This window comes from Panthera onca, chromosome F1 (assembly GCF_046562875.1).
Source record: "Panthera onca isolate mPanOnc1 chromosome F1, mPanOnc1 haplotype 2, whole genome shotgun sequence".
Lineage (NCBI taxonomy): Eukaryota > Metazoa > Chordata > Mammalia > Carnivora > Felidae > Panthera > Panthera onca.
The window spans coordinates 18,728,666-18,755,775 of NC_138355.1; the positions used below are offsets into that span (position 1 = coordinate 18,728,666).

The 27,110-nt window shown below is 40.4% G+C and overlaps 1 protein-coding gene, 1 long non-coding RNA gene, 4 other non-coding genes and 1 pseudogene across 8 annotated transcripts in view; 1 reads left to right on the top strand and 6 right to left on the bottom strand.

Moving 5' to 3' along the window:
* DARS2 (aspartyl-tRNA synthetase 2, mitochondrial) overlaps positions 1-19,253 on the top strand; it is a 31,715-nt gene extending 12,462 nt beyond the window's left edge. The window contains exons 10-17 of one of the 3 annotated variants that reach the window (XM_060643549.3): positions 1,192-1,371; positions 2,908-3,015; positions 4,350-4,412; positions 8,980-9,132; positions 11,829-12,047; positions 12,264-12,374; positions 14,647-14,722; positions 16,190-19,247. In XM_060643549.3, coding sequence (XP_060499532.1) covers positions 1,192-1,371; positions 2,908-3,015; positions 4,350-4,412; positions 8,980-9,132; positions 11,829-12,047; positions 12,264-12,374; positions 14,647-14,722; positions 16,190-16,404 — 1,125 coding nt within the window. In that variant the 3' untranslated portion in view covers positions 16,405-19,247. Of the gene's footprint in view, positions 1-1,191; positions 1,372-2,907; positions 3,016-4,349; positions 4,413-8,979; positions 9,133-11,828; positions 12,048-12,263; positions 12,375-12,414; positions 12,452-14,646; positions 14,723-16,189 lie in introns of all 3 variants that reach the window. The other 2 variants (XM_060643550.2, XM_060643551.3) reach the window with 2 other exon arrangements.
* Positions 9,079-10,483, bottom strand: LOC144614873 (uncharacterized). The gene is made up of 3 exons (XR_013553121.2): positions 9,835-10,483; positions 9,285-9,473; positions 9,079-9,191 (listed from the first exon to the last, which is right to left on the bottom strand). It is a non-coding gene; the product is annotated as an uncharacterized LOC144614873 (long non-coding RNA).
* Positions 19,254-19,399: 146 nt separating the features above from the next.
* Positions 19,400-23,082, bottom strand: LOC132686063 (small ribosomal subunit protein eS27-like pseudogene; annotated as a pseudogene).
* A 2,566-nt stretch (positions 23,083-25,648) lies between these two features.
* LOC132686969 (small nucleolar RNA SNORD81) lies at positions 25,649-25,725 on the bottom strand. The gene has a single exon (XR_009613919.1). It is a non-coding gene; the product is annotated as a small nucleolar RNA SNORD81 (small nucleolar RNA).
* Positions 25,726-25,881: 156 nt separating this feature from the next.
* On the bottom strand, positions 25,882-25,959 carry LOC132686972 (small nucleolar RNA SNORD47). Its single transcript, XR_009613922.2, has one exon. It is a non-coding gene; the product is annotated as a small nucleolar RNA SNORD47 (small nucleolar RNA).
* Positions 25,960-26,684: 725 nt separating this feature from the next.
* LOC132686976 (small nucleolar RNA snR60/Z15/Z230/Z193/J17) lies at positions 26,685-26,765 on the bottom strand. Its single transcript, XR_009613926.1, has one exon. It is a non-coding gene; the product is annotated as a small nucleolar RNA snR60/Z15/Z230/Z193/J17 (small nucleolar RNA).
* Positions 26,766-26,925: 160 nt separating this feature from the next.
* Positions 26,926-27,010, bottom strand: LOC132686970 (small nucleolar RNA SNORD79). The gene has a single exon (XR_009613920.1). It is a non-coding gene; the product is annotated as a small nucleolar RNA SNORD79 (small nucleolar RNA).
* Positions 27,011-27,110: the final 100 nt, after the last annotated feature.

Genomic DNA, 27,110 nt, shown 5'->3' on the forward strand with positions numbered 1-27,110 from the left:
GTCTTTGTGTCACGTTTTGGGTAATCCTTGCAGTACTTCAAACTTTTCATGAATATTGTATTTGTTTTGGTGATCTGTGACCAGTGCGACTCACTGAAAGCTCAGATGATGCTTAGCATTTTTTTTAGCAATAAAGTGTTTTTAATTAAGGTGTATACATTCTTTTAGACATAATGCTATTGCACACTTAATAGACTACACTATAGTGAAGCATGCCTTTTTTTTTAAGTTTTATTTATTTATTTTGAGAGTGAGAAAGACATGGGAGAGAGGGGCAGAAAGAGAGGGAGAGAGAGAGAATCCCAAGCAAGTTCAGCACTGTCAGCACAGAGCCCGATGTGGGGCTTGAACCCATGAACCGTGAGATCATGACCTGAGACGAAACCAAGAGTTGGTGGCTTAATCAACTGAGCCACCCAGGTGCCCTAAACATAACTTTTATATACAGTAGGAAACCAAAAAATTAATTTGACCAACTTTATTGTGATATTCACTTTCTTGCCATGGTCTGGAACCAAACCCACAATATCTCTAGTGTATGCCGGTGCTTTACTGCTCATTACATTTATTCATCAGATGTTTAATTAAACTAACCTGCAGTTGAGACACTAATGGTTTAATTTTTGATCCATTCCATATGTCCGTTTTATAAGGAGTATAGTCATCAACTAAGAAATGCCAGAGATTCCAACAGTGTTTTAATGGCCATGGTAGGATAAAGTTCTTAAAACAAATCTCGTACGTTACGAATCAACAATTCTGTATGTTGGTATTTAATCTGTTTAATCTTTGGACTCATCAAATCTATCATGATTTGATTGTTGTATGATACCATGTTAATCAGTATGGTGAAGTGCAAAAATCATAAGCTTTGGAGTTGGCCAGACTTGGAATCAAATGCATCTTCACTATTTACTAACTGCATGTACACAGGCAAGTTACGTAGCCTCTCCCAGCCTTCAGCTGTGAGAATAGCGATGAGAACTAAGCAAGCTGATATTTGTAAAGCATTCACACAATGCCTGACATAAAACAGATGTACGGTAATATTTGTCCCCCCAACCTTCATCCACGCATTAAGTATTTTTATACAGAATCCTGTGGTAACTTGAAACCAGAGAAATATATAAATATGTACATATTAATATCATGGCTGTTTAAGTTAGTTTCCATATGTTATTTTGGTTTCAGATTGACATAGAGATGTCTTTTGTAGACCAGATTGGAATCCGGAGTCTAATTGAGGGCTTGCTCCAGTATTCCTGGCCCAGTGATAAAGATCCTGTGGTGGTTCCTTTTCCTTCTATGACTTTTGCTGAGGCATTGGCCAGCTATGGAACTGATAAACCTGACACTCGCTTTGGGATGAAGGTACCTCTCTTCACTTTTCCAAGACTCTGCCCCACATAGTCCTAGTCTTTTAAACCACTTTGAAATTTACAACAAATTATACACACTGTTACATTTTTTGTTGTTAATCTTAGCCTTGTTACCAAGCTACAGCAAGAGAGAATAATAGCCCATTAAAACTGTAGTAATTTTTTTCTGTCTACTGTATTCTAAGACCCATTTCTAAGAGCATGGTTCTTGCTATAAAGTTTTTATTACTGAGAATTTATTAATTATGTGGATGTTAGCGGTAACTTGAAAGGAAAAAAAAAAGCCCTATTCTTTCCTCTTCAATTTTTCTTAGGCTAAAATGACACTTGGAAGACAGATGATTAAGAGTTACTCTTTTTTGGGGCGCCTGGGTTGCTCAGTCGGTTAAGCATCTGACTTCGGCTCAGGTCATGATCTCACAGTCCATGAGTTCAAGCCCCGCGTCGGGCTCTGTGCTGACAGCTCAGAGCCTGAGCCTGCTTCACATTCTGTGTCTCCCTCTCTCTGACCCTCCCCCATTCATGCTCTGTCTCTCTGTCTCAAAAATAAATAAACATTAAAAAAAAAATTTTTTTTTAAAAAGAGTTATTCTTTTTCCCTAGCCTATAAAGACCTCAAACATATGGAAATGTTTATTCAAAGTATCAAAATCTACACATTTTTAACTAAGGTTAAGGGTCATATTTCTATAGAGCAGTTTCCATTAGCAAAGCCTCTCATTCATTTGCTCTTAGGAACAGCCCTTCGTGTCTGTCATGCTGGTGACATTTCTGTATCCCATTTCTCAGTGCACATTCCTTAGAAGTTGAAGTTCTAGCAGCATTAGGATGTCTTAGGATGAAAAATATATAATATACAAAGTCCTAACTAACAGCTTACAGCTGTCAACTTCAGCATTCTTTATTTCTTCTTTTGTAATGTGGAATAGTGGTTCTTTTTTTTTTTTTTAATTTTTTTCATGTTTATTTCTTTATTTTGAGAGAGAGACAGTATGTGGGCACACACGAGTGGGAGGAGGGCAGAGGGGGAGGAGGAAGAGAGAGAATCCTAAGCAGGCTCCATCCACACTGTTAAGCGCAAAGCCCGGCTCAGGGCTCAAGCTCATGAACCATCATCAACCGAGATTTTGAGCTGAGATTAAGAGTTGGATCTTCACTCGACTGAGCCACCCAGGTGCCCCCGTTAAGTCAGACTTCTTAGGTTAAATTCTGGCTCTGCCACCCACCAGCTGTGTCATCTTGGCTGATTTAGTGTCCTCTCTGTGCCTTGGTTTCCTCATATGTTACATGGGAAAAATGAGAGTACCTATCTTAGAATCTGTTGTACTGATTAAATGAATTAATAATAATGAATAATACATTAGAATATTAATCCTTGTCATGGTGCCCAACGCATGGTAAACACTATGAATGCACTCTATAAATGTTAACAAGGTCTACTGGGTTCTTTAGAATCTTGTTTGTAAACGTTTTTGAGATAAAAATCACTTCACTTTTTACTTACCCTTTTTTGTTGCCCATTTTATAGATTGTAGATATTAGTGATGTGTTCAGAAACACAAAGGTTGGATTTCTTCAGGATGCACTTAGTAAACCCCAAGGAACGGTCAAGGCCATATGTATCTCTGAAGGAGCAGTAAGTCATGTACAGTTCTGTTTCTCTAGAGCGTATATTTGGGAAGTAGATATGTTCAACAGTGGCACATTTAAACTTCAAGAAGAACAATTCTTTTCATAAGAATATATATTTTCATATGAAGTCTAATAGTGTCCCCAAAACTGTAAGTGGAGAATAAAACCTTGTGAGTATGAGTTTGCACTCCAGATCTAGAGGTTTTTTTCTTCCTTTTAAAAAATGCCATAAAGTACTCCTCTACTTCATCTGGGCTCATTCCCACCAGTGATGAGCATGAAATTGTGTTCATACCCTGGCTCCAGCCTCAGTTTATCCAAAGACTCCCAGCCCCTATCAGCTCCAGCACTTGCATGTTGGTTCTCAGTCTTCCCAGGGCTCTGGTCTTGTCTGCGTTCAGACAGGGGAGGAGAAAAGAAGTGATGCTGTGAAAAGCAAAAGACGAAAAACAAGGGCAGGAGAAGGAATGGTTGGTCTAGGCGAACACTGACCCTGAAGCGATGAGACACGTCTGTTTTCTGGAGTTACCCCACCTGTGCTGAACGTAATTTAATAAGAGGGGTTCCAGAAGTACTTTGAAGAAAACTACTAGTTTGAAAGACTACTCGTTTGTATACTGGAGCATATTAGTGTATTCAAAATGGGAATGAGAATTCAGTCTCATTACTTTTTATTCACCTCACGTTTAGTGGAAAGTAATTTGTGTCCATACTCTAGACATAATGAATGTGTCCAGGTAAGCTCAGTGTAACGTATATTGTGTGTTGTTATTGTTTGCCTCAATTTGTGTATGCCCGGTCTTCCCCATGCATATTATAGGAAGTGTGGGGTTGTGAACCATGTCTCCACCTTTTTGTGTCTCCCATACCTAGTCTAGTGCCCCAAGAATATTAGTTATGATGATGGTCAGGGCGTCTCACTTACAAAGCTTGATGATTTAGATGATTTAGAAAAAGTAAGATATAAAAAGCATTTTGAGACCTGAAATAAGCAAATTCTGAGTCCTCTTTTTGATCTGAAAGTTATTTTTTCTTACACAATTCAGTTGTAAAGATTTGTTTTGAACATTTACCCTCCATATCACACACACAGGATCTTCTGTGGAATACATTCACAGCCATTTCCAGTGAGGCCTGCATAATTGGGGGGGGAGGGGGAATGTTAATAGGCCCTGTTACAAGCTTTAAAATTTTGTCCCTTGGAAGCAGAAACTAAACTTCTGTTGAATCTTACTATTGTGATGGAAGGACACAAAATATATTTGTATCCCATTTGATATCATAGACATGTTTATGAAGCCGTCATATTGTAAGCTTACTTTGATTTTCTTTCATCAGAAATACTTAAAAAGGAAGGACATTGAGTCTCTTAGAAAATTGGCAGCTGACCATTTTAATCAGGTAAGGATTTAATTGCAAGAGTTTTTTTCTCTTTTAGGGATCCAATATTTTTAATAATTGTTAGAGCTCTTATACAGTCATTAGTTTTGAGGTCTTGTTACTTCAGAACATTTTTTGTCTTTTTATTTTTGTCTTTTTATTACTAAAGTTAATCTAATCCCAATTCACCATTAATCAAAATGTGAAAGTTCAACCATAGTTTTTAAAATAAATGTGGAATTTAGGGCACCTGGGTGGCTCAGTCGGTTGGGCATCCAACTTCGGCTCAGGTCATGATCTCACGGCTCGTGGGTTCGAGCCCCACGTCGGGCTCTGTGCTGACAGCTCAGAGCCTGGAGCCTGCTTCAGATTCTGTGTCTCCCTCTCTCTCTGTCACTCCCCCACTCATGCTCTGTCTCTCTCTGTCTCAAAAATAAATAAACATTAAAAAAATTTTTTAATAAATATGGAATTTTAATTCAGTTAGGAGTAGATTAGAGCCCCGTGTGCCCAAGGTTTGAAAGAAAGCCTGCATTCGTTGCTCTTCCCATACCCGTTTTAAAATCCGGAATACACCTTTGACAGACACATGTGTGTTCTTGGCTTGGTGAATGGTAGGACTGAACTATGGAGGACCGGGAGTGGGGGATGGGCCTTCTTACCTTGTCACTGGACCTGTCGATGGCCTCAGCCTTTTCAGAATCAGTAACTTTAAAAATAATCATGCTCTTTGGGTCATTGGTTTTCTGTGATATGCTTTACAGAAAACATTCTAAATATGAGAAGACTATGTTCATCATAGTATCATTTACAATAGGAATAAAATGAAATTATATGGCAATGATTAAATAAAGTAAACTCAAAGGAAATAAAATTGCTTCTTATTTTTAAGTTTATTTATATTGAGAGAGAGAAATCACGAGTGGGGTAGGGCAGAGAGAGAGGGGAGAGAGTCCCAGGTAGGCTCCGAGCTGTCAGCGCAGAGCCCAATGTGGGGTTCAAACTCAAGAACCGTGAGATCATAACCTGAGCCAAAACCAAGAGTTGAATTCTTAACCAACTGAGCCACCCAAGTGCCCCTAGAGTTGTTTTTTAAAACTTTTTCTCCAACGAGTTTTGTAGTATGGAGGTAATGTTCATGTTGTAATGATTTGTATGAAAAGGAAAATACAGAATTAAATAAACACTGCTCATAACCATGTAAAAACACAGTATTTGTGGGGCACCTGGATGGCTCAGTCAGTTGAGCAGCTGACTCTCAATCTCAGCTCAGGTCTTGATCTCAGGGTCGTGAGTTCAAGCCCTACATTTGTCTCTGCACTGTGCCAGAAGCCTACCTAACACACAACACAAAAACAGTATTTGAGTATTGAAAATGGACTCCCCACCCCTCCCACCGCCGTATCATACCTCAGGCTTAAAGGCATTTTTCAATAAGAAAGAAAAAGATTAGGAAAATGATTTCCAAAATAGGTCAAGGCAAAATGACAAAAGTCAGAGTAATATAAAAAGCTTTTCATAAAGTTAAATGAGTTTAAAGAATGATCCATTACATCTCGTTGTTCTTTGACGTAGAAGTTTTTTTTCTTTTATGAAATGAGGTACTAGTAGATAATGTTTTAGGTTTGTTTTATGCCCTTGACAAAATTCAAAATTGGCAATTCTAGATCTCCCAATTTTGTTTCTTCACTTTTATCTTTCCAATGTTTGAAATCTGTATCTAGAAACCACAGGATCAGTAGCCTTTAGTTGATAGAACTCTTATTAAATTTTCTGCTTTCCTCTTCTCTTCTTTTCTTTTTTACTTTTCTAATTTCCTGGATTTTTATAGAAGAAATGGGCACTGCTTCTGTTTTTTCAATGTATTTATTTACTTATTTATTTGTTTTTAAGTGTTTATTTATTTTTGAGAGAGAGAACGTGTGTGTGATCAGGGGAGGGGCAGAGAGAGGATGGGGGACAGAGAATCTGGAGCAGGCTCCGTGATGACAGCTCCGAGCCCAATGTAGGGCTTGAACTCATGAACCATGAAATCATGACCTGAGCCAAAGTTGGATGCTCAACCGACTGAGCCACCCAGGCTCCCCTGTTTTTTTCGTATTATTAATATATTCTAACTTGGCTTACATTTGTAATATGTGTATGAATTAGCAATATGCTACATGCACATAGGTAAAAACACAAATGGTAAAGAAGGATTAACAATGAGATGCAATAAGTGTTTGCTCTAGCTCATGCCACTTCAGACCCACTCCAACCAGAGTGCTTCCATTTTTAGATATGCATCTACATACTGCCTTTTTTTTTACTTCTCCATTTTGAACTTTATCTGTTAACTTCCTGCATGAGAGACACAGCTCCCATACACAGGCCACACCTAACTACTCTGTACCTTCTGCACAGCTGTCTTTCTGACCTTTTCTACATCCTGCTTCTGAGTTGAAGCCACTTTCCCTAGATCCCAGATCTTCCTCTTTCTTATTTGTGCTGAGGTAGATTCTCACGTAACTTCCAGGAAGGCAGGCAAGAGATAAACTTGCTGGTCCAAGAATGTCTTTATGTTCAAAACCTCACATTTGATTGCTGATTTGGCTTTGGTATAAAATCCTAAATTGGCAGTCATATCCCTTTAGAGCAGTGCTGTCCAACAGAACTTTCTGTGATGGTGGAAATGTTTTGTATCTGCATCATCCAATATGGTAGCCATTAGCCAGCATAGCTATCCAGTGCTTGAAATGTGGCTGGTATACCTGAGGAGCTGAATTCTTAATTTCATTTCGTTTCAATTAATCTCAATAGGTACCTGTGAGTGGTGGCCACTGTATTACCCAGCACAGCCTTAGCTTGTTGAAGGCATTGTTTTTTTCTCCTGTACCTGTTGTTACTGATGAGAAGCCTGATGCTTATATGAATTTATTCCTTTGTAGCAAACCTGATAGTTTTCCTTTGGAAGCATTCAGCCTCCTGATTGTTCATGTTCTGAAATTTCAGTTTGTGTACCTTTGGGTCATTTTGCATTCAGTGTACTCTAGAAGCCAATGTGATGGCTCATGTCTGTCATCTGTGGAAAATTCTTCTAGTACTAATTGTTTTGACTTCATCATTCTCTGTAGTCTTTTTGGAATTTCTTTGATTTCTATTCGGACCTCCTTTTGTAAATTGTATGTCTCTTTTTTTTCTGTGTCCTTTCCCTTCATTCTCTTTGTCCTTTTCATTTGAGAGATCTCTTCAACTCTTCTGTTGAATTCTTTTTAACCAATCATTTTTATGTCCCAGTAGCTGTTTCTTGTTTTTTTCCATCATACTTTATTCTGCTTTTATTGGTAAAATCTATTTCTCACTGCCTTTGAGGATTCGGGCCTTACTCCTTTGGTCCCTAAATTATCTCTTTCTTTTCAGGTCCTTTTTTTTTTTTTTTTTTTTTAAGTTTATTTATTTATTTTGAGAGAGAAAGAAAGACAGAAAGAAAGGGAAAGAGAGTGTGCATGGGCAGAGAGAGAGAGAGAGAGAGAGAGAGAAAGAAAGAAAGAAAGAAAGAAAGAAAGAAAAAAGGGAAAGAGAGTGTGCATGGGCAGAGAGAGGGAGAGAGAGAAAAAGAAAGGAAAGAAAGAAAGAAAGAGAAAGAGAGTGTGCATGGGCAGAGAGAGGGAGAGAAAGAAAGAAAGAAAGAAAGGGAAAGAGTGTGCATGGGCAGAGAGAGGGAGAGAAAGAAAGAAAGAAAGGGCAGAGAGAGGGAGAGAAAGAAAGAAAGAAAGGGAAAGAGTGTGCATGGGCAGAGAGAGGGAAAGAAAGAAAGAAAGGGAAAGAGAGTGTGCATGGGCAGAGAGAGGGAGAGAAAGAAAGAAAGAAAGGGAAAGAGTGTGCATGGGCAGAGAGAGAGAGAGAAAGAAAGAAAGAAAGAGAAAGAGAGAGAGAAAGAAAGAGAAAGAGAGAGAGAGAAAGAAAGGGAAAGAGAGTGTGTGCATGGGCAGAGAGAGAGGGAGAGAGAGAATCCCAAGCAGGCTTCACACCATCAGCGCAGAGCCTGATGCAGGGCTTGAACTCACAAGCGTGATCTCGGAGGTCATGAGTTCAAGCTCACATTGGGTATAGAGGTTACTTAAAAAAAATTTTTTTTAAAGCTGTTTGGGAGCACGGGGTCCTCGGAAGGGCTTTGTGAATGGGTAGGATCAGTTTAGTGGGAGCAGCAGAGTCGTTGCCCATTACCCTGGGAAACCAAAGCTTCCTAAGAGTCCTGAGCCTCTCTAGGCTTCTGCTAAAATCAGTTCCTTCTTGTGCTGAGGCCGCTCTGATTTTCTCCAGGCCAGAGCTTCCTGTGTCTTGCTGCTTTGATCCTTCCTATTCTGTTCCCTTGCAGCCTGCCACAAATCTGCAGTATTTCCCCACCTTATATCCCCTTTCATTTTTTCATTATGTTGAGATTCCTTTTGTAATTCATTTAGTATCATTTTGAAGGGGTTGAGGGAGGGAATGAAGACCATCTTCAGTTCTGTGGAGAACAAGAAATCTTTATATACTACAAGAAAAGTAAATCAACCCCACTTTAAAAAAAAAAAAAAATGTGAGTAAGTCTTTTTCTTTATCACAGGAAGTCTTACCTGTATTCCCAAAAGCCAATAGAAACTGGAATTCTCCAGTTGCTAAGTCCATAATGGAGGAGCAAAGATCAGAACTAATCAGACTGATGGAGATCCAAGAGGACGGTGTGGTCCTGCTCACGGCCGGAGAGCACAGGAAAGCAGTAAGGAGCACTACCTCTAAATGTCTGTACTGTTGATGCTGAACGATGCCTCTTTTCTCCTGCATATATAATACATACTTAAAAGTGTTCATTTCAATAAGTGGAGCTGCTCTGCATGAGTTTTTATATTAATAAATGTTTTCGGCACTTACCATACTGTATCAAAACTAGAGTGTGTTTCACCAGCTACCAGCCTCCATTGGCATTGTTCACACAGGTTAGATCTGGCTCTGATTAGGAAGGCCACTTAGGTAAAGGGCTATCGATCATCACTGTGGAAAATATTTTCATTTTCGAGATGTTGCAGATTAGGAAAATTTGGGAATCCCAAACTTTTGAACCTGTGGAGGGACAGATGAGATGCTGGAAGGCTACTGGGCTGGCAGACATCTCTGGCCCTGCTCGGTCAGGGCAGGACCCTCTTCCTCAGGAGCAGCAGCCGGGGGTACTGAGTGCCACCACGCTCTGGCTAAATCTCTGTGCTTAAGGAGATCTGTGTAAGACTGGATTTGGCCATAGAGACCATGTAAAACATACACAAGTATGGAATAGAAGTCAAGCATGAATGTTGAAAATATACTGGAAAGGTCAAGTGTAATATAAATTCATTCTTGCACTAAAGTATGATTCCTTTATAGCATTGGTGTCTGATTAGTACTTTATCAAGTTCATTCTTCTAATTTGTATTTGCACCATACATACCCTTGTTTCCTTCCAAAGGAGAAGTTTCAGAGTTCAGTTTCAGTGCTGAATGTACCCCACTGTCAGGGTGCCTAGCTCGCTCCATCTGAAGAACATGTGACTCTTGATCTCAGGGTCATGAGTTCGAGCCCCACGTTGAGGGTAGAGATTACTCTGAATGAATGAGTAAATAAGAAATAAATAAGATCTAAAAAAAATTTTTTTTAATAAATAAATGTAACCCACTCTCCTTCCCCTCCCTTGCAATAGTGGAGTGAAGAAAGGTATTTAATTACAAATCTGTTTCGATGCCACCATCATTTTTCAATGGATTAATCAACATTATTTTTGTTTTGGGTTTTTTTTGGTTTTTGTTTCTTATTTTAGACCAAGTATGAGTTGGGGGAGAGGGCAAAGGGGGAGGGAGGGAGAGAGAGAGAAAGAAAGAAAGAGAGAGGAAGAAAGAGAAAGAGAAAGAGGAAGAATCTTAAGCAGGCTCCACACTCAGTGCAGAGCCCAATGCGGGACTCGATCCCACAACCCTGCATGACCAGAGTTCAAGAGTCGGACACTCGACTGACTGAACCCCCCAGGCGCCCCCTCAACATTATTTTGAATACTAGACATGAACATCACTGTTAAACTTGCTAGGGAATGTCCACTTTATCACAGATTGATATTTTATATTATATTATAATATAAAATATTTTTTATATTTTATATTATACAGAATTTTATATTTACAGAATTTATATTATACAGGATTTTATATTATACAGAAATCCTGCTGCAGACTCATTTGGCCATTCTACTCTCTCCTAGTATGGAGTGAAACTACTGGCATTCTTCTCTCAGGAAGGTACCATTCTAATTCCTACCGGGATTTCTTGAAAGAACTAGAAACCAGACTTAAGTGGAATAGCATTAGCATTCTGAATATGTCACAGTGCAAGCACCCTGTGTGGATATTTAAACGTAAGATGAAGAGGCTATATAAGCGACGCCTGTGCATGTCTCCAGGCACAGTTTGTCCTGACAGCCCTTTTTCAGGGAAGTTCTGCTTATCAGAGTTAGCACTCAGGAAGCACTTCCCATTTTCTCAACACTATTCTCAGTACTTTGTGCATATTAACTCATTTAATCCTCATGCCAGCCTTACTGAGAGAAGGACTGATATGGCTACCATTCCAAGATAGGAGACCTGAGGCACAGAAGTTAAAAATCTGCTCACACACAACTAGGAAGTGGAGGACCCAGAGCTCTAACCCACAAAGTCCGGTTCCAAAAGTCACACTCTTAAACTAACCTCTAATCTGTACTGCCCCTCTAATAATAGCCAACGTGTACTGGCCATCAGCTGTGTGCCAGGCGCTCATCAGAGCCTCACACGACCCTACAGGAGCGGTAAGGAAGACAACACAATAGCTGCCAGTCATATTGCACCTTCCATGCCTTGTCTCAGTCTTCACGACGGCTTTCGGAGTAGGTACATTTATCTCCATTTTACTATAGAAAAAGCTGTAGGGAAGTTAGTCAGTAGGCAAACTGAGACACACCCAAGTCAGTCAAGCTGGGGTACCTGTGCTCTCGATCACTTTGTTATCAAATCCTACTCACTCGGCTGAGTCTGACATTCTCAACCACATTGCGGTCAGATCATCCTCAGATCTGTGTCTCCTGAGAGGCTCAGAGTGTGTCATCTATTTTTTTTTTTATTTTGTTTTTAATGTTTATTTATTTTTGAGGGTGGGGGAGGGACAGAGAGAGAAGGAGACACAGAATCGGAAGCAGGCTCCAGGCTCTGAGCTGTCAGCACAGGGCCTGATGCGGGGCTCCAACTCATAGACCATGAGATCATGACTTGAGCCGAAGTTGGACCCAGGTGCCCCAGAGTGTCATCTGTTAATTTCCTGATCCCTTCCCAGAGGATAGCCTGACTATAGAGTCCAGGTTGTGTCATCTGCTGTCTACTCTGTCACCGCAGTTAACTCAGTGGTTGTGTTTTCTGTTCCCAGTGCTCTGTTTTGGGAAAACTACGACTGGAATGTGCTGACCTTCTAGAAGCAAGAGGATTGGTGCTCCGTGACCCAGCTCTGTTCTCTTTCCTTTGGGTTGTGGATTTCCCACTCTTCCTCCCCAAGGAGGAAAATCCTGGAGAGCTGGAGTCGGCCCACCACCCATTTACTGCTCCCCACCCCAACGACATCCACCTCTTACACACTGAACCCAAACAGGTACCGTATCAGTACTTCCAGTTTAAAAGGAAATGTGGAAACAAGGGCAAAGAAGTTCAGATTTCACAGTCTGACCCACTTCTGGAAACCTCGGAAAAAATTGTCGGGTTCGAGCCCACAGTTAATACATTGTCTCTGAATTGCTGTAGCATCTTCAACGTGTAGAACAGAAAATTAGAAATTTTCTCTAACATAAAGACTCTGTGAATCTTCTAGGTCCGTAGCCAACACTATGACTTGGTTTTAAATGGCAATGAGATAGGAGGTGGTTCTATCCGAATACATGACGCAGAGCTCCAGCGTTACATTCTGGCAACACTGCTAAAGGTGACATCATCTCTTAACCTGCTTTTTTTGTTTTAACCAGAATATTTGCTGTTTTAGCTGGTGTTGGTGGTATAGTGGTGAGTATAGCTGCCTTCAAGAATGTTTGTGTTGTTTTTTTTAATTTTATGAATGAAGGATTCAGTAGATACAGAATAGTGTTGGCTTGTCTCTCTACTTTTACTGAAGACTTTGAAAAGTAAATGATAATAAAAGCTGTTTATTAGTGCTTACTATATATGCGAGGCAGTAGGTACTTTATCTGCATTGATACATTTAATCCTCACAATTACTTTTTGAGATAAATACCCTTATTCTGCCCATTTTAAAGATGAGTGACTGGGTGGCTCTATTGGTTAAGTGTCTGACTCTTGATCTTGGCTCAGGTCATGATCTCACGGTTTCATGAGTTCAAGCCCCATAGCACAAAGCCCACTTGGGATTCTGGGATTCTCTCCCTCCTTCTCTCTCTACCCCTCCTCCACATGCACGCATATGCGTGTGTGCTCCCTCTCTCTCACAATAAAAAAAATAAACATTAAAAAAATGTTTTTAGGGGGTATCTGGGTGGCTCAGTTAGTCAAGCAACAGACTCTTGATTTCAGCTCAGGTCATGATCTCACAGTTTGTGAGTTCAAGCCTTATATCAGGCTCCGCGTTCACAGCATCAGTGCAAAGCCTGCTTTGGATTCTCTCACCTTCCCTTTCTCTGTCCCTCCTCTGCTCACTTGCTCTCTCTCTCTCTCTCACTCCCCCCAAAATAAATAAATAAACTTTGAAAAAAAAAAGTGTTTTGTTTTTTTGTTGTTGTTGTTGTTTTTTTGTTTGTTTGTTTATTTTTTAATATATGAAATTTACTGTCAAATTGGTTTCCATACAACACCCAGTGCTCATCCCAAAAGGTGCCCTCCTCAATACCCATCACCCACCCTGCCCTCCCTCCCACCCCCCATCAACCCTCAGTTTGTTCTCAGTTTTTAACAGTCTCTTATGCTTTGGCTCTTTCCCACTCTAACCTCTTTTTTTTAAAAAAATGTTTTTAAGATAGCCTGGGTGGCTCACTCAGTTGAGTATCTGACTTTGGCTCAGGTCATGATCTCACAGTTCATGGGTTCAAGCCCTGTGTTGGGCTCTGTGCTGACAGCTCAGAGCCTGGAGCCTGCTTCGGATTCTGTGTCTCCCTCTCTCTCTGCCCCTCCCCCCACTCATGCTTGCTCGCTCTCGCTCTCTCTCACTCAAAAATAAACATTTTTTAAAAAATAAAAAATAAAAAGAGTCTATACAGATGTGGGCCTAAGAATCTGCAGTTTCTTGACGATTCCATAGAAGGCCAGGATAGATTTCAGAATGGCAAGTGTCCAAGAGAGTCTGGTCCTGAAAGGTCATTTTGTGGGATTAACTAACAGGGGTGGGGGTAGGATGAAAGCACTTTATTTTTTGAGAGCAGGATTGGAGAACTTAAATCCCCAGACTCCCCATTAGCTTTAAGGTCATGGTGAGGTCCCTTAACTTTTCTCCTCCCAACTCAAGGCATCCAGCCATCAGTTTCCCAGCTGATTTTCTTCCTTTCATTGTTAAGCTTCTTAAATGAGTCCATGGAGAATTCACCACTTCTGCTTCTTCCCTCCCACCAGTGGTTCTCAGCCCTACTGCACATGAGAACAGAATCAACGGCAAAGTGTTAAGAATAAAAAACCAGCCCACTAGTCCACACCAGACCAATTAAATAAAAAGCTCTAAGTGTGAGACTTTGGCATCTGTTCCTTAAAAGGTCCCCACCTGTTTCTGATGTGTAGCCTGGTGAGAGAACCATTGTCAGATACACTTTCAACATATCTACACACATTGACCCACATGAATTAACTTGCAGAGCCACCAAACCCAGTGGCCTGTTCTTGGCCACCAAGCTGTCCTACCTCCCAGGTGTGTTTGACACCATTCCCCTCTTACTAATGTTCTCCTCCTTTGGCCCTGTGATAGGACAGTTTCTTGCTCTCACCCTACCTTTCTGGGCTCACATCTCCATGTCCTGAATTGGTGTTACTCTGTTTACGTTATCGGTATAATCTGTGTGGCTGCGGGCCTGGCACGTAGTGCCAGGCATGTCTCTACATGTTTTAATATCTGTGACTTGTCATAGTCTCTTGCTAAACTGTCAACCTCTTAAGGTATTTTTTTAACTCAGCTTTATTTTCCCTTTAGCACCTAAGCTTACTGTGTGGCATTCGATGGACCCTCAGTGTGTATTCACATTGAATTATGTTTTGAATTTCAGGAAGATGTGAAATTGCTCTCCCACCTACTCCAGGCTTTAGATTTTGGGGCTCCCCCTCATGGAGGAATTGCCTTAGGTAAACAATCTATCCTTTTACAAGCTAAATTTCATTCCATAACCCTATGTCTCAAATTTGGGCTTAGTTTACAGGCAGGGGCGGAGGAGGAGAAGGGGTAAAAAGGATAGGGTGCAAGCCCAAGAATATTATAAGAATTTAAATCTGTATTTTCATTTCATTCATATATACTTAAAGTGTATTTTGCCAGTTAAAGATAAAACTTGACTGATAATTTGCATTTGAAAGATTTTTTTTAATCGAATAGAACTTCACTCTTAAGTCAATATTTCTCAAATGCCTGGGGTCTCACAGGCACATTCATAGGAATCTGGAAAGCACTGCTCATTCTATTCAGCTTGTGTGAAAGTAGGAATATGCCAGTGCTCTCTGCCATGGTTACTTTGTTTTATCAAGCAAGAAAGAGTGTGAGAAATTCTCAGAAGCTCACCTAGATTGTAGGCCCTCAACAGCAAGGACTTCCATCTGTGTTCTTGCAGTGCCCTGCACAGCATCTGATTTTTGTCAACCTTTAGAAAACTGTTGCTAAGGACTAATTGCTGTGACTTAATTTGAGCATGTCAATATTCATCCTGAGCACTTTTCTAGAATGAGAAAAGAACCTCTCAAACAAAAGTTCCCTAAAAAGGCAGGGAACTATGCTTGGCCACAACTTGTTAAAGATTCTTATTTAGGGGCGCTTGGGTGGCTCAGTCGGTTGAATGTCCAACTTCAGCTCAGGTCATGATCTCACGGTTCATGAGTTCAAACCCCACATCAGGGTCTCTGCCTTCAGCCTGTCAGTGCAGAGCCCACATCAGATCCTCTGCTCCCCCCAACTTCCCTCCCCTGCTTGTGCTCTCTCCAAAATAAAATTAAATAAAATTAAATTAAATTAAGTTAAATTAAATAATTTTTTTTTTTATTCTTATTTAAAAGTTCTCTATAACAGGGACACCTGGGTGGCTCAGTCAGTTAAGCCTCTGACTTCGGCTCAGGTCATAAGCTCATGGTTCATGAGTTCAAGCCCCGCATTGGGCTCTGTGCTGACAGCTCAGAGCCCGGAGCCTACTTTGGATTCTGAGTCTCCCTCTCCTTCTCTGCCCCTCCCCTTCTCATGCTCTATCTCTCAAAAATAAATAAACATTAAAAAATTTTTTTAAAATAGTTCTCTACAACCTTTGTAGAAAAACTTAGTCATTGGGGCACCTGGGTGGCTCAGTCGGTTAAGTGGCCCACTTTGGCCCAGGTCATGATCTCGCCGTCCGTGAGTTTGAGCCCCGCATCGGGCTCTGTGCTGACAACTCAGAGCCTGGAGCCTGTTTCAGATTCTGTGTCTCCCTCTCTCTGACCCTCCCCCGTTCATGCTTTGTCTCTCTCTGTCTCAAAAATAAACGTTAAAAAAATATATATTTTTAAAAAAGAAAAACTTAGTCACTTAACCTTAGGTTACATTCTCATCTGTTAACTTTGATATTTTACTTCCAGGTTTGGACAGACTGATATGCCTTGTCACTGGAGCACCAAGCATCAGAGATGTCATAGCCTTCCCCAAATCCTTCCGGGGGCATGACCTCATGAGCAATGCCCCAGATTCTCTCCCTCCTGAGGAACTGAAGCCCTATCATATCCAGGTCTCCTGGCCAGCAGACTCAGAAGCAGAAAAGAGCTCATTGAATCAGCCGTATCATCCAGAAAGCTGAGCTTTTCAGCTTTGTCCTCTTTGCTTCCCCAAGGCTGAAATCAGATGTGGAGTTCTGCCACAGGTCTGTAAGTGGGTCTTTAGGTGGAAGGAACCCAGACAACATTCTTTACCACAGTAAAGAAACAGAAGGTATCCAATTTTTACTTGATAACATGCATTATTAGGATTTTTTTGTTTGGGACTTCTTTTGTAGTTTCTGACTTGGAGAGGTGTAAAGATGGCCTTTTCTTGGAGAATTGAACAGCTTAGTGTTTCTTAATCATGTTTTTCATATCTGGATAGTTAGTTGTCCACTGAAGACAAAGATAATCAGACCATGTGAAACGTGGGGAAATGCTTGCCCCTTTAGTCCCTTGATGGAGGGGTCAGTTCAACCAGCCTTATCAAGAGAATCCTGTAAATTAAGCTAGATAGTGACATGTTGACTCTCAGCATAATATAGTGAGAAGCAGCATGATATAATGCAAAAAAAAAAAAAATCACTGAAATGGAAATCACAGAATCTTAATGTTTCACCTTGAACAAGTTACAGAAACATCACTTAGCCTCCTTTCCTGCTTGTATGAAATGGGAACAGTACTTGCCCTGGCTCCCTCACAAGGCTCTTCTTGCCAGAACCAGAGATGATGTACGTGGAGGTATTGTGAGTGAAAATGCTTTGAAAAACTATGAAGCATTACACAAATGTAAGAAAATGGGACTATTTATCTGTGAACAGATACATCTATGTATTTTATAGTCTAAGATTAAATAAAACTGATTATCTGTAGCATAAAAAAACAGTAATTTTATTAATCAGTATTCTATTTATGTTTCTATTTTTAAATATAATTATTGGGGTACCCAGCTGGCTCAGTCAGAAGAGCATGCAACTCTTGATCTCATGGTTATAGGTTTGAGCCCCATGTTGGATGTAGAGATTACTTAAAAAAAAAAATCTTTAAAAATAGTAATTATTTTTAATCCCTGAATAACACTTCTCCTTAATCATAAGTAATTGAAAATATTGACCTTAGGCCAACTTCGAATATATAGAAAAGTGAACACAGAGGCTATTGTAATTTTCTTATACATTCTGTGACATAAATAAAAGCTTTTAATTATTTAATAAGTATGAAATGAGAACAAGGCCTTGATTAATGAAAATGTTCTTTTCTACTTTATCTTCACTTTTGCCTTGACATTCTTTTGATTTATAAGTACAAAGTATTGGGGTGCCTGGGTGACTCAGTCGGTTAAGCATCTGACTTCAGCTCAGATCATGATCTCAGTTTGTAAGCCCCACATCGAGCTCTGTGCTGACAGCTCAGAGCCTGGAGCCTGCTACAGATTCTGTGTCTCCCTCTCTCTCTGCCCCTCCCTCACTTGGATTCTGTCTGTCTCTCTCTCTCTCTCTCTCAGAAAGAAGTACAACATTAAAAAAAAAAAAAAAAAAAAGTTAAGTACCAAGTATCAGTCTTCTATCCCTGCCTATTTTTCTTAGTGCTCTAAAAACAGTGCAATCCGATGGTTGTTTCTGTTTGGAAAATAAAATCATCTTCACTTCCAGGCCTAATCTGTGATGCCCAGTAGATCAAGAGTGTGAATGTTCTTCACAGCTGCAGAAAGTGATTCACTGTTAGGTGGAGCTTTTCTCTAAAGTTTGTCCTTGAACCCTATCTCCCCATCTGCGAGTGTGCTCTGGAGAGAGAAAATTCTTGTTGGCAGGGCTGTCTTGGTGAGAAAGGGTGTCCAAGTCTGCCTACCCTTTCTCAGTGGAGAGAAGTTCCAGAAATTCCTTTTAAGAGGTGGGAAAGTGCAGTTCACATCCATTTATCCCCCATGAGATAAATGTAACAAACTCACTATTGACTGTGTAAAGCCTAATTCTGACCAAAATGTTGTCTTTCTATCCTGGAAATGAGAGTTACAGAAGACACCTGAAATCCAGAGAGTATTTTCTCGGCTGCAAATACCAAGGGCCCCCTGTCCTCAGAAGTCAAACAATCCGGTATTGTTATCTGAGACCTAGTCATTTTGGACATCACTCAGCTTTTCTTCAGTCTTGCCTTTCAAGAAGAAAACATAATGCTTATTCTGAAATCCAGGGAAATGTCACTCTTTTAGATCTTTATCATTGAGGTGGGGTAAAATTTTAAATTAAGTCTTTTTTCAAAAAACTAAGGAACTACTTAATAAGATTGAAAACAACACAAGTAGGATTTTAAAATGCACAATCTGATTGTAAACTGGATGCTGTATTTCAAATCCTACCTCCCCACTTTCGTAGGGAATTTAGATTTATCCTGTGGTGCCAATTTTAAAAACAAGATATGCAAATAATCAATGGTTATTATTGGCTTCAAGAGAGCCTTGTCTTATGAACAATTTCTCCTCATCAGGGAGAGGTTTGGCAGATGATGAGTCTGATGGTATTACTTTATGCTCTTGGGCTTTGGTTGAATAAAATAGTGTGTCGATACAGCTGCTCTGTCTTGTCCAGTATTCCCTTCTCCGAAGAACCAGAAGTCTGTAACGCTGATCACATTTCTTGCTACTGTTTTTTTAAGTATAAACCATTCCTCAAAATACTGCCTTAAGGATACTTTTTTCTCATTTTGAGGAAAGCAAGTTACTTTGTAACACAAGAAATAACCAGGTACACAGTAAAAATACCTGATGGCACAGCTGTATAACAACTGCATACACAATTGTTGTCATGCGATAGTGCATGTCTGAGTCACTCTTCTCTAAGACAGTGAACTTAGTTAGAAAGAGCCTGCATGAGGGGCGCCTGGATGGCTCAGTCGGTTAAGCCTCCAACTTCGGCTCAGGTCATTATCTCACGGTTCGTGAGTTCAAGCCCCGCATCAGGCTCTGTGTTGACAGCTGGGAACCTAGAGCCTGCTTCGGATTCTGTGTCTCCACCCCCCCCCCGCCCCCCCAGCTTTTCTCTGCCCCTCCCCTGCCTGTGCTCTGTCTCTCTCTCTCAAAAATAAACAAACATCAAAAAAAAAATTAAAAAAAAGAAAGAGCCTGTGTGAGTTGGACAAACCTGAGTTTAATTCCCACTTTACCATTCTCTAGTTATGCAGCCTTACCCAGCCATTTAACCTCTCTAGGCCCCTGCTTCTTAACCTAGAACAGCAGTCCTCAATTTTTTTGGTCTCAGGACCACTTACAATCTTCAAAAGTTATTAAGAACCTCAGAATGCTCTATAGAGCTCTTTCACTATGGTAGCAATTAAGATTTGTTAAATATTTTTTTTGCCCATAATCAAAACTTTATTGAAAAACGGACACCAAAATAGATCACTGTTGTATACCTTACAAAATTAAACATAATTCCAGTATTTTGGTAGATTAACTGGAATTACTGAACTAATAAGGCTTTCTGTGACTTAACACAAATTCAAGAGGTTGTGTGGATCATTAGTGTTGCTTTCTTCTAAATGAACACCCCTCTGTGAGTCTGGCCTTTCCTCCTGTGGGCTGGCACGACACTGCTGAACGGCCTCCACAGAGAGCCACAGTCTGAGCACGGCTGAGAATCGTGATAATCTTGGAGCAACCTGGACATTTTACATCCATAATATAGGAATTTGGTCTTTGAACTAGCCATTTCGTTTCACGTTTTTTCTTTTCCTCTTCCGAGGACGAGTGCAGTAAATCTGTAGCCACAGGCCTGTTGATCCTTTCACAAAACTCAGCAAATTACACACTTCACATACATGCAGTTTATCATCTATCTTACTATAACATTGTAAAGAATAATCTTTTAACTATACAAAAAAAAAAAAAAAAATCCAATTCAGATCCCAACAGAACACCTTTCTCTTTTGGGGGAGTAGTTGGGTCTTGAAGAGCAGATTGTAAAATTTCTATGGAAAAACAAAGATCCAGGAGTAGCCAAATACTGCTGCCTGTACCTGAGGAAGGACAAGGTGAGGGCATCTTCTCACTAGATGTCAGGAAGGATGGTAAAGCTAGAGTGATGAACAGGTATTGGTAGAAACAGTGAAAGTTCAGAGACTTTTGTATATATGGAAACAATTACTAAGACAGCAAATACTTGGGGACACACACACATTTAAGTCGCATGCCCTGTCACAGTCATTTAAAGATGGAATCGAGAATCCATGGTTTATAATTCCAGTTTGCCTGAGATTATAAGAAAGTCAAGGGCAGAAGCCTCATCGCAAGACCTGTCCTTAATTGTTTTGTATGTAGTAGGGCTGAGTTTGACCATACCAGAGTCTTGGATTTAATGCCTGGAAGAAAGGCAGCAAGTCCAAAGTAAAGCAAGATATGAAAAACTTCCATTACATTTAGAATACATTTCTTTAGGGACCTTTTTCCGTTATTAGAAACATTATTTTTGCCATCAGGTGCCTGTCTTTTCCACCATGCCAACTGATATCTACACTCTAAAAATGAATAGGGCCACATTGTGTTACCATAAAAATTACACGAGCCTGGAAATAGTAAAATAAATTTTTAACAACTTATTCCATTTTAGTTACACAGAGGCACAGATCCTTTCCTCAAGTGTTGTATATGAAGGTACCTAGTTGAGTCCTTGACGTATATCCCTGACTATAGTGAGTGCCACATAAAGGTGGTTTTATTATATGTAACATTCCTTTTCCCAGACATTCCAAAGTCATCTTGTAAACATATACTAGTCCAGGGTGCCTGGCTGGCTCAGTCAGTTAAGCACCAACCTCACCTCAGGTCATGATCTCAGTTTGTGGGTTCAAGCCCCATGTCAGGCTATGTGCTGACAGCTCAGAGCCTGGAGCCTGCTTCGGATTCTGTGTCTCCCTCTCTCTGCCCCTCCCCAGCTCGTGTTCTTTCTCCTCTCAAAAATAAATGTTAGGGGCACCTGGGTGGCTCAGTTGGTTAAGCATCTGACTTTGGCTCGGCTCACCATCTCATGGTTCATGAGTTAGAGCCCCACATCTGGCTCTGTGCTGACAGCTTGGAGCCTAGAGCCTGCTTCAGATTCTGTGTCTCCCTCTCTTTCTGCTTCTCCCCCACTCGTGCTCTCTCTCTCTCAAAAATAAGTAAACATTAAAAAAGAAATTTTTTTTAAATAAACATTAAAGAAAATTAAAAACAAAAACACATACTAGTCCTCAGTTTTATGGTCAGATCAAGAAAGTGAATCTGGTGGGGTGGCTGACTGGTACATGAGAAGAGCATGCGACTCTTAATCTCAGGGTCATGAGTTCAACCCCATGTTGGGTGTAGAGATTACTAAAAATAAACTTCTTTTAAAAAAGTGAATCGGGAGAAACTTTTGTCTCAAAGGTCAGCTCTATCTTCAAAATATATCCAGCATCTGATCCTTTAAAAAGGATCCAGCAAAAGCTTCCTACCCTTGCATCCTTACCCTTCAGCAGTCTCAGTAAGGGTCCCATCACTCCTCTGCTCAAAACCCTCCAGTCGTTTCCCATCTTAGAGAAAAGCCAGAGTCCTTACAGTGGCCTCCAAAGCTCTCCATGACTCGCCACCTGCTACCTACTGACCATCTCCTCCTGAGCTCCCCCTGTACCACCCACACTGGTGTCCTTGCTTTTCCTGGTGTTTTCCAGTCATGAGCCCACGTCCAGGACTTTGCCCCAGCTGTCACCTAGCAGGTTTTCTCCAGATAAGTGCACTGTTTAGTTCCTAATACCTCAAGCCTTTGCTTAAATACTTCCTTTTTTGGTGAGTATTTCCCTAACAACCATATTTGAATGAGCTCCTGCTGCCCACCAGCATGCTCTGCCCTCCTTTCCCTGCTTTATTTTTCCTCTGTAGTACTATATTATTAACCACATTCCCTGATATACTGTATTTTGTGTATTGTATTTTGTTTGCCCCAGTAGAATATAAGCTCCATGAGGGCAGGGATTTTATTTTTGTCTGTATTGTTCTTTGTAATACCTATTCTCAGCACTACTTGGCATATAATAGATGTTCAAAAAACCTCTTTTGAGTGAATTAAATGATCGACTAATACAGGCAGGGGAGGGCATGCTGGCAGCTTATGGTAGCTTAACTCTTAGCAAGCATTGACCTTTTAATTTTTTTACATGTTAATTCATTTTCATTAAATTTTATTAAAAATTTAATGAAGTAGAATTGACACACAGTGTTACACAACATAGTTATTCAACTTCTTTGTATGTTGTAGTGGGCTCCCCACAGGCGTGGCTACCCTCTTATCACCATACAGCGCTATTACAACACCATAGACCAGATTCCCTATGCTGTCCCTTCCATCCCTGACTTATTCATTCCATAACTGGAAGTCTGCATCCCCCACTCCCTCTCCACTCTGACAACCATTAGTTTGTTCTCTGTATTTATGGGTCTGTTTCTGCTAGCACTGACCTTTCAGACAATGGCTTGGGATGATTAGGTCACTAGAACACAAGTCCAGTCTCAGCTTTATCACCTGTGCAGCACGCTACACTAACGCTTTCCATAGCTTTACACCAGGAATAAGAGAGAAGAAGGAAGCATAGTTTATCATTTCCAAGCTCAGGAGCATGAGGATCCCTTTCAAATACATAAAGGGGCGCCTGGGTGGCTCAGTCGGTTAGGCGGCCGACTTCGGCTCAGGTCATGATCTCGTGGTCCGTGAGTTCGAGCCCCGCATCGGGCTCTGTGCTGACAGCTCAGAGCCTGGAGCCTGTTTCAGATTCTGTGTCTCTCTCTCACCCTCCTCCGTTCATGCTCTGTCTCGGTCTCAAAAATAAATGTTAAAGAAAAATACATAAACGTACAGCTTTTTGAAAGATGAGAAAAGTCTATCTACCTAAAAAGCTGCGACATTTGAAGGATAAATAAGCACTAGTTTGGAATCCTGGAACCCAACTTTCTAGCTTGAGAGCATAACTGCACGGGGATCCATTCTTCATGTGCTTGGCAGGATATGCAGTTAGCAAAACATCATGTACTAAATTAGAACTGCTTTCTGGTAGGGTGGAGTCAACTAATGGGTTATTTCCATTACACTCAATAACTTACATGGGCTCTTAGTGATGGGTGTAACTTTCAAGGAACCAAATCAAATATAAGCATAAATGTAGGTATGTTATTCAAACTCAAGTTACCAGTAACAGTACAGTACTCTACACAACCCATCCATCACCTTCCTCAGTGTAGAAGCACTGTGACGGGTTATAGGATTATGGGTTCCAAGCATTGGAGGGCACCTCGTAATTTGAGTAGTACTAACTCCCACTCAGTGCCAGAGGCTAAGGTCACATTAAGGTTTTTGCTGTTACAATTTTGTTTAGAGGAGCAGAGGGAGAATCTTAGGATCCACTCAGTACAGAGCCACACAAAGCTGGATACCACGACCTGAGCAAAAATCAAGTCAGAAGCTCAACTGAGCCACCCAGGTAGGTGCCCATCTTTTTAAATCAGCCCAGCCCCACTTTTGGAGATCACGGTGTTTGTGTTCCATTAACCTCGTCTTTCCCAATCTTCTTTCAAGCTAGCTCTCCCCTGACCCTAAGTATATTATGTATTGGGACTTTTCAGACCAGAAGGCAACAAGACTTTTAACATTCCTGCCTGTAGTGATTTTGGCCCTCCCTTCCAGTCGTCCAAGATAATTATCCTCAGTGTACTTGTTGTCAATTAAGATATGCTACTATATGTTCTTAGCACTACCACTTACTGCATGGCCTCTGAGAACTTGATCCTTTAGGCCGTTTATCTGCAAAATGGAAACTCACTGCCATCATAAGGATTAAAACACCTTTAACGTATAGTAACATTCAAAACTTGCTATTTTTCTCTTCCCTCACTCAGGCTTATTAAACGAGATTGGGCTTCTAATACAACTAGAGAGGTCTTTTTAGATTGTGTTAGTCATTTCAGAAGAATTCAACCAGCCATGAACTCATCTACTTGTAGTCACCCAAGTCAGGCTATGACAGAAGAGGCCAATTTCACTGTGAGGATCTTTTGGCACCCACTAAATTTCTAAAAGATTTATCTAATCCATCTACTGACTGCCTGAATGACAAGCTTGGAAATACTGCAACAAACAAGATTTAAATCCCTTTCACGGAGTTTACATTCTCCTAGAGGAAACTAAGAATATGTAATGCCAAGAAAGGTCACCACTGGTGATTTGAATGAAAAGGGGGAGAGCTGGAGCCAAGTGATGGTTCCTGCTTCAGAGGGTCTCAGAGCCTGTTGGGAGACACTGGGGTGGGCACTGGAACCAAAAGCAATAATGAACCATGGATTATCTAACCTTTCCTGTAGAAGGAATTTAAAAGATTGAAGTGTAGATGTCAATGTGACTATAGGAAAGTGCTTAACAGAATTTCCTCACTCTGAAAGCACCAAAATTCACCTCCACCAGACCGAAACATTTGGAGTGACCATCTTGTCCAGATTGATTTGCAACATCCTCCGTGTTTTAAAGAGAATGTGCAAGTTGGGGAAGGGCCAAGGGAGGTAACCTTAGATATGGGGCACTGAGCTGCCCAGGCACCCCTGCAACTATCTTGTTAAAATCCTAAATCCTGTTTAAAGTCCTAAATTGCAACACAAATGTTCCCACACACTTCCAAGTACTAAATTAATGTGATTTCATCAGATTTTTAGTTATCTAGGCTCTTATGTTGCCAGAGGCCAAGCAGTTTCAGTAATTTACAGAATACAATAGGCAATCCGTGGTCAATGTGAGATTCTGACTTGCGAAGTCAGCACTCCTATTTCTTAACAGCTGTGACCATAGTATTTGTCCCATTTTTAAGCTTTCTTTTAATATGTGGTGGGAGGCGATAACCAGGTTACTTCCCTTATACCATCTAACACTTGCAGAGACCCATCGCCATCCTGCTTAATAGGAAGCATTTTGGCGCAGGATTTCACATTCAGCCCCTTAGAAAATTTCTGCACAATACACAGTTCATCCTTCAGATCATGCCACCATTCTGCATTCTAAACATGAAAAGGGCTGTAGTTTATTTTCCTGCACCTTCAAGCCCAAGGTATCCTATAAAATACATCTCAATGTCAACTGTTTTAAGCTAATGTCACAGGATCTTAATTACAATGATGTAATTTTCCTTCCTTCATCCCATTAAATTGAAATCAGCACTCTTGATCAGATGGTTTATAAAAATTTATTGATATTGAAAAGCTTGATCTTCTATCCTGTGGGCATCCATCCAGGTGCTGGAAGGACAAAGCAGCAACTTTTAGACACATTTTTATGTTTTAATTCAAATTGCAATCTGAATACAAAGAATATCAGATCTTTTATAATCATCAAGTGATCAGTGAGAGAGTTCAAGTTGGAGTGAGATCATCATGTATTCTGGATTAAGACAACAGTACTGAGGTTTTTAGTCTCACCTTTCAACTAGCAAGCTGCGCTCCTAACTGGATTGCTGCCCTCACAAATGCCCTAAAAGCAACGATGGCAGGTTAATTATGGTGAAAAAAACAAAAACCACCCCACATGATGTTTGCTAGTAACCTCAGAAACAAAATGGAACGGTTTTATGAGTGATATCATTCGGTTTCATTTGGCAGAATCATTACATCACTGGTTACATGCTAACTTATCACATATACCACAGACCAACTTACCTCTTAATGTTCAGGTTGACAGTCTGCCTGTTTGTATATGTTGGGGGGGAAAAAAAGCCATTTAAAATTTGTACTGGTTTTCCCCATTTTTAACTTTCTGAAAAGTAACATTTAGGGCAGCAAACCTATTCTACACACGGACAATGGTGGATGTATCACATTGTCCAAGCCCATACAACGTGTAACACAAAAGAACCTTACTTAATGTAAGCTGTGGACTTGGGCGATAATGGTCTCACTGTATGTTCATAATTGTAGCCAAAGTCTCACTCTAGTGCTGAATGTTGAGGAAGGCGTGAAGACCAGACGTATGGGATCCTACGTTCAATTTTGTTGTCAATATTGAAACTGCTTTAAAACATGAAGCTTATTTACAAAAAAAATTACAATTTCCTGGAAAAACTTAACCTGTGCTTCTCAAAATGTGAAATCGTAAAATTGAAACATTTGGGGTGCCTGGTTGGCTCAGTTAATTAAATGTCCGACTCAGGTCATGAAGTCAGGGAGATGGAGCCCTGCGCTGGATTCTGCAGAGTGGATTTTGTCTCCCTCTCTGCTCCTCCCCCACCCCTCAAAATAAACTAAAAAAAACATTTGTATATAAGCCACTAGTTACCCCAACCCTGAACGTTTCCTGTGGTAGAATAAATGGCTCGTTTTCAAGGGTATGGATAGGGTTGCTGCAGCCAGATACGTCAGATAGGAGCGAAAGACAATGTTGCTCATCACTGTCAAGTCTGCTGAACTATGTTCTCATCACTGTATCGGCTTTAAACCACTTCATATAGACACCCAACTTGAAACGACTATACCTTGGCTTAAAACTCCTCATTCCGGGCCTCGTGAGCCACTAACTCTTCACACCTGCAGAAATTTAGTCAAATTTAGTTAACAGGTAGTAACAAGTGGATTTCTCAACTTTTCCAAATACTGTTTCAGCTTGTAAGAAATCTTCACTCTTTTTCAGAGAGATTCCCATCTGTTTTTAATTTCAAAAATCATCACTAACAGTATCTTGCTTGTTAACCAAAAAAGGTTTAGAGAATACATACCTTTATATAAAAAGTTCTTCAAAATCAACACCTGACCAAAAAAAAAAAAAAAAAAAAATTA